The sequence below is a fragment of the Sapajus apella genome, unplaced genomic scaffold (assembly GCF_009761245.1).
Source record: "Sapajus apella isolate SASKATOON/1434 unplaced genomic scaffold, GSC_monkey_1.0 scaffold185, whole genome shotgun sequence".
NCBI classification, from domain to species: domain Eukaryota; kingdom Metazoa; phylum Chordata; class Mammalia; order Primates; family Cebidae; genus Sapajus; species Sapajus apella.
In genome coordinates, this window is record NW_022437125.1 from 1,268,380 (window position 1) to 1,283,795 (window position 15,416).

Sequence of the window (15,416 nt, forward strand, 5' to 3'; positions counted from 1 at the left end):
TTTTTTTTTTTTTTTTTTTTTTTTTGAGTCAGAGTCTCACTCTGTCACCCACGCTAGAGTGCAGTGGTGCAATCTCAGCTCACTGCAACCTCCACTTCCCGGGTTCAAGCGGGTCTCCTGCCTCAACCTCCCGAGTAGCTGGGACTACAGGTGTGTGCCACCATGCCTGGCTAATTTTTGTATTTTTAGTAGAGATGGGATTTCACCATATTGGCCATGCTGGTCTGTTGGCTAGGCTGGTCTCTAACTCCTGACCTCATGATCCACCCTGCTTGGCCTCCCAAAGTGCTGGGATTACAGGTGTGAGCCACTGCACCCGGCCATTGCCTTAATTTTTAAGAAAGAGATTAGCCTAGCATGCTGATGTATGCCTGTAGTTCTAGCTATTTGGTGGGCTGAGGAGAGAGGATCGCTTGAGCCCAGGAGTTGAAGGCTGCAGTGAACTATGATAATTGTGCCACTGCCCTCCAGCCTGAGTGACAGAGCCAGACCTGTCTCTTGAAAAAATAAAAATTAAATATATTTAAGTGGTTCATAAAGACACATGGAAATCTCATGAAATTAAAGTTACTTACTGAGCAAAGACCGTGTATAGTCATTTACTGTATTAATTATATGTAGCATCTATTGCAGGCTAAGTCACCTAAGAAAAGCTCATTGACTTCCCACAGCAGCCCTTTGAGACAGGGAGGGGGAAATGGTGGTACGGAGAGATAAATCTGCCCAAGTTTACAAAATATTGGCCAGGTGCAGTAGCTCACTTCTGTAATCCCAGCACTTTGGGACGCTCAGGCAGGAGGATGACTTTGAGGTGAGGAGTTCCAGGCCAGCCTGGGCAACATAGCAAGATGCCGTCTCTATAATAAAAAATAAATTATCTGCTGGGTGAGGTGGTGTGTGCCTGTAGCCATAGCTACTTGGGAGGCTGGGGCAGTAGGATTGCTTGAATCCAGGAGTTGGAGGTTGCAGTGAGCTATGATTGCACCGTTGGACTGTAGCCTGGGCAACAGAGTGAGACTCTGTCTCTACAAAAATAAATAAATAGGTCAGGCGTGGTGGCTCATGCCTGTAATCCCAGCACTTTGGGACGCCAGGGCGGGTAGATCACCTGAGGTCAGGTGTTCCAGACTGACCAGACCAACATGGAGAAACCCCGTATCTACTAAAAATACAAAATTAGCCGGGCATGGTGGCCCATGCCTGTAATCCCAGCTACTTGGGAGGCTGAGGCAGGAGAGTCACTTGAACCCAGGAGGCGGAGGTTGTGGTGAGCCAAGATCACCCCATTGCACTCCAGCCTGGGCAAGAGTGAAACTCTGTCTCTAAATAATTAAAATAAAATAATTATACAACAGTCAGAGGAGGGATTTGAACTGAGATCTGCTGATTCCCACATGCCTCTTTCTGTCTGATGGCTACATTTCTTTGCCTCAGAACATAGAGGCGTACTTCGTGGGAACTGCAAAACAATCAGAGCATGATTTCTGGCTCTTTTCTTAGTGCCACAACGTCTCCTGCCTCTGCTTTCCTACATGGATAACCCCAGAGAAGTCCTTGGTTGAAATTTAGAGGCGTGCTCTGCTCCAAGGTGTTGTAGCCATGGGTGGAAACATCTTACGATATCTGGAAGAGGGAAGAACATGATTTATCATAAGGGAGTAAGAGGACAGAGAAGGAATGAATGGAAGTTCCAGTAAAGGAATATTTTTTTCTTCTTTTTTGAGAGACAGGGTCTGGCTCTGTCATCCAGGCTGGAGGGCAGTGGTGCCATCATAGCTTGCTGCAGCCTCGAATTCCTGGGCTCAAGCCACCCTCCTGCCTCAGCCTCCAAAGTGCAAGCCATCCTCCCGCCTCAGCCTCCAAAGTTCTAGGATTAAAGGTGTGAACCACCACGCCAGCCTGGAGCGTTTTCATTTGGGGGACAATGTAGAGGAATAGTGGAGGGTATTTTTTTAAATTGTACTTTAGGTTCTGGGGTACATATGCAGATGATGCAGGATTGTTGCATAGGTACATACATGGGAAGGTGGTTTGCTGCCTCCATCCCCCCATCACCTATATCTGGCATTTCTCCCTATGTTATCCCTCCCCAACCTCCCCACCCCCTGCTGTCCCTCCCCTAGTCCCACTCCCCAACAGACTCCAGTGTATGATGCTCCGCTCCCTGTATCCATGTGTTCTCATTGTTCAATACCTGCCTATCAGTGAGAACATGTGGTATTTGATTTTCTGTTCTTGTGTCAGTTAGCTGAGAATGATGGTTTCCAGATTCATCCATGTCCCTACAGAGGACACAAACTCATCGTTTTTTTATGGCTGCATAGTATTCCATGATGTATATGTGCCGCATCCTCTTTGTCCAGTCTATCATAGTTTTTAGAGCCAGCCCACCTATGGGTTCAAATCTCAGATCTACCGTCTCAATAGCTTCGCCTGCAAGCTCTGCACTTCAACATTCTAAATGAGCATCCTCAAGGTACTTCAAAAGGGGGTCGAAAAAATAGTATGATTCTCACTAGGTTGAGGAGAGTATTAAATTATAGGAGGCACAGAGTGGGAATGGAACCAAAGCCAGCTTTACCGTTTACCAAGAGTAGCCCCTTGGGCGAATCCAGGTATGGTGAAGGCCGAGAACCTTTCTTCATCCAGTAACTGACGTCTCCCTGTCACATCTCACCCCAGGCACAGACTCCATGCTGGGAGCCAATCACTCCACAGTGACCCAGTTCATCCTCATCGGTTTCTCCGCTTTCCCCCACCTGCAGCTGATGCTTTTCCTGCTGCTCCTGCTCATGTACCTGTTCACGCTGCTGGGCAACCTGCTCATCATGGCCACTGTGTGGAGTGAGCGTGGCTTCCACACGCCCATGTACCTCCTCCTGTGTGCCCTCTCTGTCTCCGAGATCCTCTACACCGTGGCCATAATCCCACGCATGCTGGCTGACCTGCTATCCACCCGGTGCTCCATCACCTTCCTGGCCTGCGCCAGCCAAATGTTCTTCTCCTTCACCTTCGGCTTCACCCACTCCTTCCTGCTCACCGTCATGGGCTACGACCGCTACGTGGCCATCTGCCACCCTTTGCGCTACAATGTGCTCATGAGCCCGCGGGGCTGCGCCTGCCTGCTGGGCTGCTCATGGGCTGGTGGCTCTGTCATGGGGATGGTGGTGACCACGGCCATTTTCCACCTCTCCTTCTGTGGACCCAATGAGATCCACCATTTTGCTTGCCACGTGCCACCTCTGCTGAAGTTGGCCTGTGGTGATGATGTGCTGATGGTGGCCCTGGGCGTCGGCTTGGTGTGTATCATGGCCCTGCTGGGCTGTTTGCTCCTCATTCTCCTCTCCTATGCCTTCATCGTGGCCACCATCTTGAAGATCCCTTCTGTTGAAGGTCGGAACAAGGCCTTCTCCACCTGTGCCTCTCACCTCACGGTGGTGGTCGTGCACTATGGCTTTGCCTCTGTCATTTACCTGAAGCCCAAAGGTCCTCAGTCTCCAGAAGGAGACACCTTGATGGGCATCACCTACACGGTCCTCACGCCCTTCCTTAGCCCCATCATCTTCAGCCTCAGGAACAAGGAGCTGAAAGTTGCCATAAAGAAGACCTTCTTTAGTAAACTCTATCCGGAAAAAATATAATGATCTGGGAGAAATTCATTAGCACAACTAAATTGGATTACCAAAGGCTATTGCTAAAAATTATATTTTGTGGTGGCTAACGCCTGTAATCTCAGCACTTTGAGACTCCGAGGGAGGCAGATCACCTGAGATCAGGGGTTCTAGACCAACCTGGCCAACATGGCAAAATCCCATCTCTACTAAAAATACAAAAATTAGCCAGGCATGGTGGCACATGCCTGTAACCCTAGCTACTTGGGAGGCTGAGGCATGAGAATCACTTGAACCCGGGAGATAGAAGTTGCAGTGAGCCAAGATTGTGCCACTGCACTCCAGCCTGGGTGACACAGTGAAACTCTGTCTCAAAACAAAACAAAAAGTGAAAGAAAAAAAATTACATTCCAGCCAAGCACCGTGGCTCACACTTGTAATTCCACTGCCTTGGGATGCCAAGGCGGGAGGATCACCTGAGGCCAGGAGTTAAAGAGGAAGTATTTGGAATGGAAGTGTGTGTGAGATACTAACACAGTGAAAACCAGGTTTGGTTATTTCTAGCTGCTGCAAGATAGGTGTCAGCACCTGTAGGAATCTGTAATCTAGATTCCTCTTGCCAAAAGCTGCAGTCATCTAATGCACCCAATAATACAAACCAGCAATGCAAAGAGAGATGGGAGATTTCATGGCCCACTCTCTATGAGTACAGCACTAGTTAGCTACAACTCAGATTTTGTAACGCTACTCCAGATTATAGCAGAGGAGAGATAGTGCCCTAAATTTCACCACTGCACAGATCTATGCAATAGAAGTTAGAAATAGCAATAAACAGACTCTCTGAAAGCCATCAAGGGAATCTTGTCATTTCAAGGGTGAATCTTGAATAGTTGTGGAGTGACTGAGATGTCTTCACAGATGGATCGAGGAAAAAGTCAACACTGAGATACCAAATGCTGTGTTAGAACGTGACATGGAGCATGGGCCAGCCGGGAACTCTCTGTGGAATCAGGACACTGAGTGCAGAGCCCAGGATGAAAGTTGATCTCATGGTCACTCAGGCTCACCCACTTCCCAATGGACAGGGATTTAAGATTGACCCACCTGTATAGTATTTATATATTTATTGACAATAGGTCTTTCTGTGTTTGAGCTATGCATCATTTTTTTCCTAAAATGTGAATTCTCTTAATTTCGACTTAAGCAGTGAAAACATCCCACATTAGCATGAAGAGTGAGGATGTGGGAATCCATTTCAATCAAAACTTGGAAACTCAGAGAAGCTCCCTTTGCAGAGTATGTGCCACAGTTCCCGTTTCTTGTTACCCACCAGGCACGTTGCGTCATTAGCGCCTCACAAGGTGGGAGTAAGAGCAGATACGTAATCACAGTCCCTCTGTTTGATAGAGGGGGAAGCTGAGCCTCAAAAGACGCATGGCTCAGGCCAGGCACGGTGGCTCACGCCCATAATCCCAGCACTTTGGGAGGCTGAGGTGGGCGGATCACGAGGCCAAGAGATTGAAACCAGCCTGGCCAACATGGTGAAACCCTGTGTCTACTAAAAGCATACAAAAATTAGCTGGGTGTGGTGGCATATCACTGTAGTCCCAGCCACTCAGGAGGCTGAGGCAGGAGAACCCCTTGAACCCGGGAGGTGGAGGTTGCAGTGAGCCAAGATTGCGCCACTGCACTCCAGCCTGGCAACAGAGGGAGACTCATCTCAGAAAAAAAAACGAAAAACAACAAAACAAGAAGAAGAAGAAGTATGGCTCATCAGAAACCACCACCCAACCTGGAAGAGCCAAGCTTCAATGTCAGTCTTTTCCAGACGACTGGTCCTTCTTCAAATGAAACATCTCAGCATCCTTAGAGTCTTTTATGGCACAGGGAGATAGCTGCAACCCACCATGCCCTGAAGTGCACATCCTTGGAACACAGATGGAATGTTTCTACAAACTCGAGTCCTCCATGATTTTTCAATAAGTTTTAGTCTCGTAGAAATTCTTGAGTAACTTCTATACATTGAGCTAAGATGCTCCCCTCTCCTGACAATAGAGCCACTTGGGAAGGAACATAAGCCATGCTTTTTCTTTCCTTTGTTTAATAAAAGACCCCTCTGGCCTCTGATCCTGCTGGTATCCAAATGGATAGAGACCCTGGAAAGAGGCTGTGGAAAAGAGGCTTCCATTACACTTGCATGAATGAACTAACATCTGTTTAACGGTTCTTTATTGGCTGGGCTTGGTGGCTCATGCCTGTAATCCCAGCACTTTGGGAAGCCAAGCCCTTCTGGACCAGCCCTCTGGAAATTAGGATCCCATTGTAAAAAGGCAATGTGTGGCCAGGCGCGGTGGCTCATGCTTGTAATCCCAGCAATTTGGGAGGTTGAGGCAGGCAGATCCTGAGGCCAAGAGATTGAGACCATGCTGGCCAACATGGTGAAACCCCATCTCTGCTAAAAAAAAAAAAAAAAAAAAAAATAGCTGGGTGTGGTGGTGTGTGCCTGTAGTCCCAGCTACACAGGAGGCTGAGGCAGGAGAATTGCTTGAAGCCAGAAAACGGAAGTTGCAGTGAGCTGGGATCGCACCACTGCACTCCAGCCTGGTGATAGTGTGAGACTGTCTCAAAAAAAACAAACAAAAAAAAGGCAATGAATGAAGTGTTGAATGATACCCTCTATGAGTTGGGCATTGGATGTCTTATGCTAATTTATTGTGATCCCTTAAGCTGCCGGCTGCATGAGGTCATGAGTTTTGATCATCTTGTACATTATCACATCCAGTACCAGCATGATACTTGGAAGATATATCAATTCTTAACAAATATTCTTAAAGTGGACTAATATAATCCCACAACGCTGAACAATCCAGAATGTTGACTTATGTATTTGCTGTGAGAAAGAAAACTCATTGCCCCCCAGGGCAGTGGGAAAATGTGTGGGGGGGAGTCGTGTTTGAGTGAGAAGGACCTGAGTTGAAATGCTGCCTCCTCATTTCCACCAACTAGACTGACATCTTATGGACATATTCTACGTCAGTGTCAACAAAAGGTTGTTTAGAGCAGTGACATTTATGATTGAAAATCATTAGATATACCCATGAATATATATTGGTGGGGTTTTGTTGTTTGTTTCTGTTTTGGTTTTTTGAGACAGGGTCTTGCTCTGGTGCCCGGGCTGGTGTGCAGTGGTGCAGTCTTGGCTCACTGCAACCTCAACCTCCTGAGCTCAAGCAGTTCTCCCACCTCAGCCTCCTATCTAGGACCACAGGCATGTGCCATCACAGCTGGCTAATTTTTGGATTTTTTTTTTCTTTTGTAGAGATGGTTTCACCATGTTGCCAAGGCTGGTCTTGAAATCCTGAGCTCAAGCAGTCTGCCTGTCTTGGCCTCCCAAAGTGCTGGAATTACAGGCATGAGCCACCATGCCCAGCCAATAAAGGACTGTTAAACAAATGTTGGTTCATTCATGCTAGTGTAATGGAAGGCAGCTATTAAAACCTTACACCTCATCCAAGTCCATTTCTCCCTGGGGGTCGGTCCCGTCCAGCATCCTGGCTTTCTGTCCCATCTGCACACAGATGCTTCCCAGGTTCTTCATCTCTTTCTAACTGCCTACTTAGCATCTCCACATGGCTACATGGCAGGCATCCCAAACATAACGTGTCCAAATCTCTTAACTCTTGGATATTCTCATGATCTGTTATCATTATCGCTCTCCATCTCTCTCTCTCTCCCTCCTCCCCCACACATACTTCTTCCTCCCACCTTGTTTCCTATCTCAGTAAACAGTAACTCAATCTCAATTCCTTGGAGACATTCTCAACTCCTCTCCTCCTCACACTCCATGTCCTATTCACTATCATATCAGAGGTGGCTCTCCCTTCAAAACATATCCAGAACCTGGCTCCTCCTCACCTCCTCTATTGCTACTGCCCTGGTTGAGGCCACCATTCTATCTCAGCTGGATGGTTTCCATAACTGTCAAGCTGGTCTCCCTTCCACCATCCCTACTCTACACTATCGTCTCAGTAAAGAGGGAGATTGAGGCTGGGTGTGGTGGCTCAAGTCTGTAATCCCAGCATTTTGGGAGGCTGAGGCGGGCAGATCACCTGAGGTCAGGAGTTTGAGACAAGCCTGGCCAACATGGGGAAACCCTTTCTCTACTAATAATACAAAGAAAATTAGCCGGGCATGGTAGCACATGCCTGTAATCCCAGCTACTTGGGAGGCTGAGGCAGGAGAATCCCTTGAACCTGGGAAGTGTAGGTTGCAGTGAGCCAAGATGGTACCACTGCACCCCAGCCTGGGCAACAGAGCAAGACTCTGTCTCAAAAAAAAAAAAAAAGAAAAGGAAGGAGATTGAGCCTTTTAGATGTACATTATATTATATCTCCTCTACTCAGAACCTTCCAGTGGCTCTCTTGTCTCACAGGGAAATCTGAATTTTCTATGGTACCCACAAAACCCTATGCACCTGGGCCTTGCTCCTTCTCTGGCCTCACCGTCCTCTTCTCTTTCCCTCAGTCACTCTGCTCTAACCTCCCCACTGTCCTTCAAACACACCAAACATGCTCCTACCTCAGGACCTTTGCACATGCTGTGCCGACTAACAGGAATTCCCTTCTCCCCACACCCCCTGCCAGATGTCCACATGGCTTCTCTCTAACTGCCTAAAGCTTTCTGCTTGAATATCAGAGTCCTTCCCCAACCACACTGCACAAAACAGCAAAATCTCTGGTCACGTCATGTCTTTCTTGACATGATTTACTTTTGTCCTCGTGACTAGTACCATCTGGCATCTCCTGCTTTTTGCATATCACTGCCTCTAACCACTAGAATGTTGCTTCGGGGAGATAAGTGACTTGTTCTATTTTGTCCACTGTAGTATGCCCAGATGGCATATGGTAGGCTCTCAAACATTTAAAGAATGAGGGAAGAGGAAGGCAACCATGACATACAATGTTTGTGCACCCAATTAGAAAGAGTTTTCAAGTTTGTTAACAGGACACACAATTGCTCTGTGTCCTTAGGCAGGTTACATTCCTTCTCTGGTCCCACCTTGTAAGAAGGCCAAAGCCAGAAGCACTTACCTTCTAAGGCAGAGGTGAGACTAAAGTGAGACAGCATGAATGGCTCGGTACAGTGCCTGACACACAGATACTCTCAATAAACACTAGTTAGGATCATGTCATAATTTCAAGGGTTGCTGAATGAGCTTGGGACCAGAGGGAGAGGTGTGAGTTGGGGAAATTATCAGTTGAAAGCCACCAATCTTTGAAGTATCTATCCTGATAGTCAATGAGTCAGGTGTGGAAACTCAGCAGGAAGCTGCAGTTCAGCAGGAGTGCCATGGGAAGAAGTGCTATTCCAATTAAGCTCCATGACCTGCTCCTCTCCTCCCAGAATTCCCTTCTATAGGAACTGCCTCCTCTCTATGGCTCCCAGAACCCATGAATGGTCCAATGACCCAACATCATGGTAGCAGTTCACAGGAAGCAGGATAGGCAAACTTTTGCTCTCTCAAGAGATGAAGACGAGTTCTGACCTGCCAGTAGGGCTGTGCACTGGTTCAGCAATAAAGCCAACTGGCCTTGGGTAGATCACATTCCATCTCTTAGGCTCAGTTTACCATCATTGAAATGGGTTTGATAATAATGTATCCACCTCTGAGGAGTATGCTGAAAATACAATAGCATCATCTATTGTAGGGCAGTTGACAGTGTCTGGCATGCAGAAGGCAGGTGATAAATGTCATATTTTTAAGATCATTATATTTATTTGTTTTGAAATGGAGTTGCTCTCTTTCCCAGGCTGGAGTGCAGGGGCATGATCTCGACTCACTGCAACCTTTGCCTCCTGGTGTTCAAGCAATTCTCCTGCCTCAGACTCCAGAGTAGTTGAGATTACAGGCATGCGCCACCACACCCAGCTAATTTTTGTATTTTTAGTAGAGATGGGGTTTCACCATGTTAGGCTGGTCTTGAACTCCTGTCATCAAGTGATCTGTCTGCCTTGGCCTCCCAAAGTGCTGGGATTACAGGTGTGAGCCACCATGTCTTCCCTAAGATTAGTATAATAATTATTTATGGCCTTCGTTTCCTGTGCTAGTTTTGGAGGTTCAGAAAGTTGTTTCTGTTCCCAGCCGTTGAGGCATTCCCATGTTGCCTGGTGCAGTGATACACAGAGAAATATCACTGTGGCTGGGATATGGATTGTATTAGTCAGGGCTCTCCATAGAAACAGAATCAATCAGCTATAGATAGATAGATGATACATAGGTGATGGATAGATAGATAGGTGAGTAGGTAGATTAATACATATATGTATGGGGGCTGGGTACCATGGTTCACACCTGTAATCCCAGCACTTTGGGAGGCCAAAGTGGGAGGACCACCTGAGGTCAGAAGTTTGAGACCAGCTTGGCCAACATGGCGAAACCCCATGGCTACTAAAAATACAAAAATGAGCCTGGTGTGATGGTGTGCACCTGCAGTCCCAGCTACTTGGGAGGCTGAGGCAGGAGAATTGCTTGAACCTGGGAAGTGGAGGTTGCAGTGAGCCAGGATTGCACCACTGCACTCCAACCTGGGCGACAAAGTGAGATTTCATCTCCAAAACAAGAAAAAAGAGAGAGAGAGAGAGAGGGAGAGAGAGAGGAAGGAAGGAAGAAGGAAAGAAAAAAGGAAAGAAAGAAGGAAGAAGGGAGGAGAAACAGAGGAAGAAGACTGAAGTGCTCCCATTCACTACGTCTCTTGAGAGAAAGCCAGCCATTTCAGCAGTTCTGTGGAAAGAGTTTGGTGAAGAAGGTCTTCTTTATGGCAACCTTCAGCTCCTTGTTCCTGAGGCTGAAGATGATGGGGCTGAGGAAGGGCGTGAGGACCGTGTAGGTGATGCCCATCAAGGTGTCTCCTTCTGGAGACTGGGGACCTTTGGGCTTCAGGTAAATGACAGAGGCAAAGCCATAGTGCACGACCACCACCGTGAGGTGAGAGGCACAGGTGGAGAAGGCCTTGTTCTGACCTTCAGCAGAAGGGATCTTCAAGATGGTGGCCACGATGAAGGCATAGGAGAGGAGAATGAGGAGCAAACAGCCCAGTAGGGCCATGATACACACCAAGCCGATGCCCAGGGCCACCATCAGCACATCATCACCACAGGCCAACTTCAGCAGAGGTGGCACGTGGCAGAAGAAATGGTGGATCTCATTGGGTCCACAGAAGGAGAGGTGGAAAATGGCCGTGGTCACCACCATCCCCATGACAGAGCCACCAGCCCATGAGCAGCCCAGCAGGCAGGCGCAGCCCCGCGGGCTCATGAGCACATTGTAGCGCAACGGGTGGCAGATGGCCACGTAGCGGTCGTAGCCCATGACGGTGAGCAGGAAGGAGTGGGTGAAGCCGAAGGTGAAGGAGAAGAACATCTGGCTGGCGCAGGCCAGGAAGGCGATGGAGCGCCTGGTGGACAGCAGGTCAGCCAGCATGCGTGGGATTATGGCCACAGTGTAGAGGATCTCAGAGACAGAGAGGGCACACAGGAGGAGGTACATGGGCGTGTGGAGGCCACGCTCGCTCCAGATGGTGGCCATGATGAGTAGGTTGCCTAGCAGTGTGAACAGGTACATGAGCAGGAGCAGCAGGAGGAGCATCAGCTGCAGGTGGGGGAAGGTGGAGAAGCCGACAAGGATGAATTCAGACGTGCAGGTGTGGTTTTGCCCCAGCATGGTGGCCACCCCTAGTCAGGGGAGAGAGGAAAGAAGAGCCAGTGGTTAGGAGCACGGGGTGTCTAGTGACTTTTACCTGGGAGGACACCTGAAAGCGCATCCTTCATCTGTCCCAACCATGGTTACTCCATCTGCAGAACAGCATATTATTGAGGTTTAAATAACATCACTCATCTTAAGTGCTTTGCACAGGTCCTGACATGAACTAGGAATTTAATAAATTATAAATACTGATAATTATTCTGCTATTGTTATTGCCATCACGATTGTTTGACCCATGCACCACTGCCTATACCTTGCTTTTCTGCCTTTGTTCATTCTGGTCTTTTCATGAGTCTCCTTATCTTTATGGGTACAAATCCTGCCTGAATTTTATGGCCAAGCTGCTCCCTGATTGCCGCCTTCAGCTGGAAGTTGTCTCTTTCTTGTGGCATGGAAATGTCCAGACTCTGTTCATTTCTCATCACTTCTGCTTTCTAGCTGTGAGATGCAAGGCAGGTTGCTTCCCTTCCCTGAGCCTCATTGCTCCCCTGGAAAATTGAAACTGCCTTTGCAAAATTACTACTGAGACAGTGAAAGAGATCTAACTTAACTAACTCCATCTTGCTTGTAACCTCTAAGCTGTCCTTGTTCATTCCTGGGCATATGGTGAACTAACTTTGGGAGAAACTTATAGTTCATAGTTTGGAACAAGGATGATAACTGCCCTTCCCCAAAGCAGACCTTCTTCTTGCCTGGGACTAGATTGGCTTTGTAGGACTAATGTTAGACACGGAGATGAGAAATTCCTGTTTAGGAGTCATGTAGCTGGAGGCTACAAGATCCTGACCCTCCCTAAACTGCTCCCAAGATCAGTGCTTGAGGTCTTTTGCAGACCTTGCACTTGATGGATCAGCTGGAACCACCCAGGTCGATAAACTGGCTCATCTGATCTTGTGACCCCCACCCAGGAACTGACTCAGCACAAGAAGACAGCTCTGACTCCCTATGATTTCATCTCTGACAGGCCAGCACGCCTGGCTCACTGACTTTCCCTACCCACCAAGTTGTCCTAAAAGACTCTGCTCCCTGAATGCTCAGGGAGACTGATTCAAGTAGTAATAAAACTCCAGTCTCCCACAGAGCCGGCTCTGCGTGAATTACACTTTCTCTATTGCAGTTCCCCTGTCTTGATAAATTGGCTCTGTCTAGGCAGGGGGCAAGGTGAACCCATTGGGCAGTTACAAATGGGAGTAAGAATCCTTATATTATGGGGCTATTGTGGGGCATAAATGAATTAAGCTTTTAGCTCCTTTTGATGTGGCTGTTTGGTCTAACTCATATGAGACCCTCCCAAGGATAAGGAGCTAACTGGCTTCACCATAGACTCACACCCTCTGACCCCAGCTGAACCTGTGTCTCTAGTCACTTGCCAATGCTCTTCTCTGAATCTCCTCCCCCTGGCCGCCCCCCCCCCCTTTTTTTTGATAGAGTCTTGCTCTGTCTCCCAGTCTGGAGTGCAGTGGCACAATCTTGGCTCACCGCAACCTTTGTTTCCCGGGTTCAAGTGATTCTCCTGCCTCAGCCTCCCAAGTAGCTGGGATTACCAGGTATTAGCCAGGCCTGCACCACCACACCTGGCTAATTTTTGTATTTTTAGCAGAGATGGGGTTTCATTATTTTGCCCAGGCTGGTCTCGAACTTCTGAGTTCAAGTGATCCATCTGCCTTGGCCTCCCAAAGTGCTGGGATTTACGGGTGTGAGCCACCATGCCCGACCAAGAACTTCTTAGCGGAGGATGGTTATGATCCATCGACCTCTGGGTTATGGGCCCAGCATGCTTCCACTACGTGACTCTGCTGGTCTCCTTCCCTCTTTGACCCCTACCCTAATCCTCCAACCCCAAGCCTCCACTGGTGCAAAAACCTAGGCTGTCAGCCCTGGCTTCTCTCATCACCTTCCCTGAGTGGCCACAGAGTCAGATCTGCCCAGTTTCTCCCTCAGAGCAGCTCTCCTCCCTGCACCAACAGGAGCCCTTGTCTTTTATTTAGTTTATGGAAGTTCCCCAAAAAACTAAAATAGGAGGCTATGACTCCTTTCCCTCCCTCTTTTTTGCCAGTCTGCAAACAGGCTGGATGCAAAATAAAAAAGTTTATGTTAAAATGCAAACTGGGGCCAGGCGTGGTGACTCACGCCTGTAATCCCAGCACTTTGGGAGGTGGAGGTGGGAGGATCACAAGGTCAGCAGTTCAGGAGCAGCTTGGCCAAGATGGAAACCCTGTCTCTATTAAGAATGCAAAAAAATTAGCTGGGAGTGGTGGTGGATGCCTGTAATCCCAGCTACTTGGGAGGCTGAGGCAGAGATTTGCTTGAACCTGGGAGGCAGAGATTGATTGCAGTGAGCTGAGATCATGCCACTGCATTCCAGCTTGGGCAACAGAACGAGTTTCTGTCTCAAAAAAAAAAAAAAAAAAGAAATTGGATCAATGAATGAACAAAATGTGGTCCAACCATACAATGAAATATGCAACCATTCAAAGGAATGAAGCAGTGACACATGCTATCACGTGGATGCACTTTGAGAACATGAGGCTGAGTGAAGGAAGCCAGACACGAAAGGCCACATAGCAGATGATTCCATTTATAGGAAATGTCCGGAAAATCCACAGAGAAAGAAAGCAAATGAGTTATTGTTGGGGAATGGGGGTAGTGTGGAATGGGGAGTGACTGACTGATGGATATGAAGATTTTTGAATGGTGACACTGTCTTGTAACTAGAGGTGGTAGTTGCACAGCATTGTGAATGTACTAAATGCCATGATTGTCCCCTTTAAAATATTTAATGGATAATTTCATGGGCAGATCATGAGGTCAAGAGATCGAAACCATGCTGTCCAACATGGTGAAACCCCTGTGTGTACTAAAAATACAAAAATTAGCTGGGTATGATGGCCCATGCCTGTAATCCCAGCTACTCAAGAGGCTGAGGCAGGAGAATTGCTTGAACGAGGGAGGTGGAGGTTGCAGTGAGCCGAGATCACGCCACTTCACTCTAGCCTGGTGACAGAGTGAGACTCCATCTCAAAAAAAAAAAAAAAAAGCCCACGTGTAATTGGAATGTTTGTAACACAAATGCTTGAGGTGACGGATCCTGTGTTTACCCTGATGTAATTATTATTCATTGTATGTCTGTGTCAAAATAGCTCATGTACCCTGTAAGTATACACACCTACTGCGTACCTATACAAAGTAAAAATAAAAAGGAATACAGCGGTAACCTTATGCTGCAACATGAGGAGCCTTGAAAACATGATGTCAATTGGAAGAAGCCAAACAAAAGAATCACTTATATTCTGATCCCATTGATAGGAAATGTCCAGAACAGGCTAGTCCATAGAGAAAGAAATCAGGCGTTGGTTGCCAGGGGCTGGGAGAGGGGAATGGGGAGCGACTGATCATGGGTATGGCTTTTTAAGCGGGGAGGATATATTTTGAAACTAGATAGAGGTGGTGGTTGTGCAGCTTTGTGAGTGTATTAAACACTAAGTTGTATACTTTATAATATTTAATTCAATATTATGTGAATTTCATTTCAATTTTTAAAAAATGCATCCACGGGGTCAGGTGCAGTGGCTTATTCCTGTAATCCCAGCACTTTGGGGGGGTGAGGCGAGTGGAGGTTAGGAGTTTGGGACCAGCCTGGTCAACATGGTGAAACCCAATCTCTACTGAAAAATACAAAAATTAGCCAGGTGTGGTGGTTCATGCCTGTAATCCCAGCTACTAGGGAGGCTGGGGCAGGAGAATTGCTTGAACCTGGAGGAGGAGGTTGCAGTGAGCCAAGATTGTGCTATTGCATTCTAGCCTGGGTGACAGAGCAAAACTCCATCCCCCTCACCCCCAAAAAAGCACCATGGTTCACCCTCAGCCTTGTTCTCTCTCTCCCTGCCTCTGCATTGTGTTCACAGCTCAGCCTGTGCTTGGGAAGGGAGGGGAAGACTCCTGGGGTGCCCAGGGTCAGTCCGGGGGTAATTGAGGCAGAACCCACAGCACTGTCCTGGCTTAGCTTTCCTGCTCCTGCCCAGGGCAGCGCTGACCCTCAACCC

General features: G+C 47.8%; 2 protein-coding genes across 2 annotated transcripts; one reads left to right on the forward strand and one right to left on the reverse strand.

Annotated features, from left to right (window-relative positions):
* Positions 1-2,340: 2,340 nt before the first annotated feature.
* On the forward strand, positions 2,341-3,720 carry LOC116543247 (olfactory receptor 10H1). Its single transcript, XM_032268670.1, has one exon. The coding sequence runs from the start codon at positions 2,694-2,696 to the stop codon at positions 3,639-3,641; it is 948 nt and encodes a 315-aa protein (XP_032124561.1). The 5' UTR covers positions 2,341-2,693; the 3' UTR covers positions 3,642-3,720.
* A 6,588-nt stretch (positions 3,721-10,308) lies between these two features.
* Positions 10,309-11,422, reverse strand: LOC116543246 (olfactory receptor 10H5). Its single transcript, XM_032268669.1, has one exon. It carries the CDS (start codon positions 11,329-11,331, stop codon positions 10,384-10,386), a length of 948 nt encoding a protein of 315 aa, XP_032124560.1. The 5' UTR covers positions 11,332-11,422; the 3' UTR covers positions 10,309-10,383.
* Between the last annotated feature and the right edge of the window lie 3,994 nt (positions 11,423-15,416).

What these genes read in the sequence shown, in the direction of transcription:
- LOC116543246 (XM_032268669.1), bottom strand. Translation starts at nt 11,331, where the DNA reads ATGCTGGGGCAAAACCACACCTGCACGTCTGAATTCATCCTTGTCGGC.
- LOC116543247 (XM_032268670.1), top strand. Translation starts at nt 2,694, where the DNA reads ATGCTGGGAGCCAATCACTCCACAGTGACCCAGTTCATCCTCATCGGT.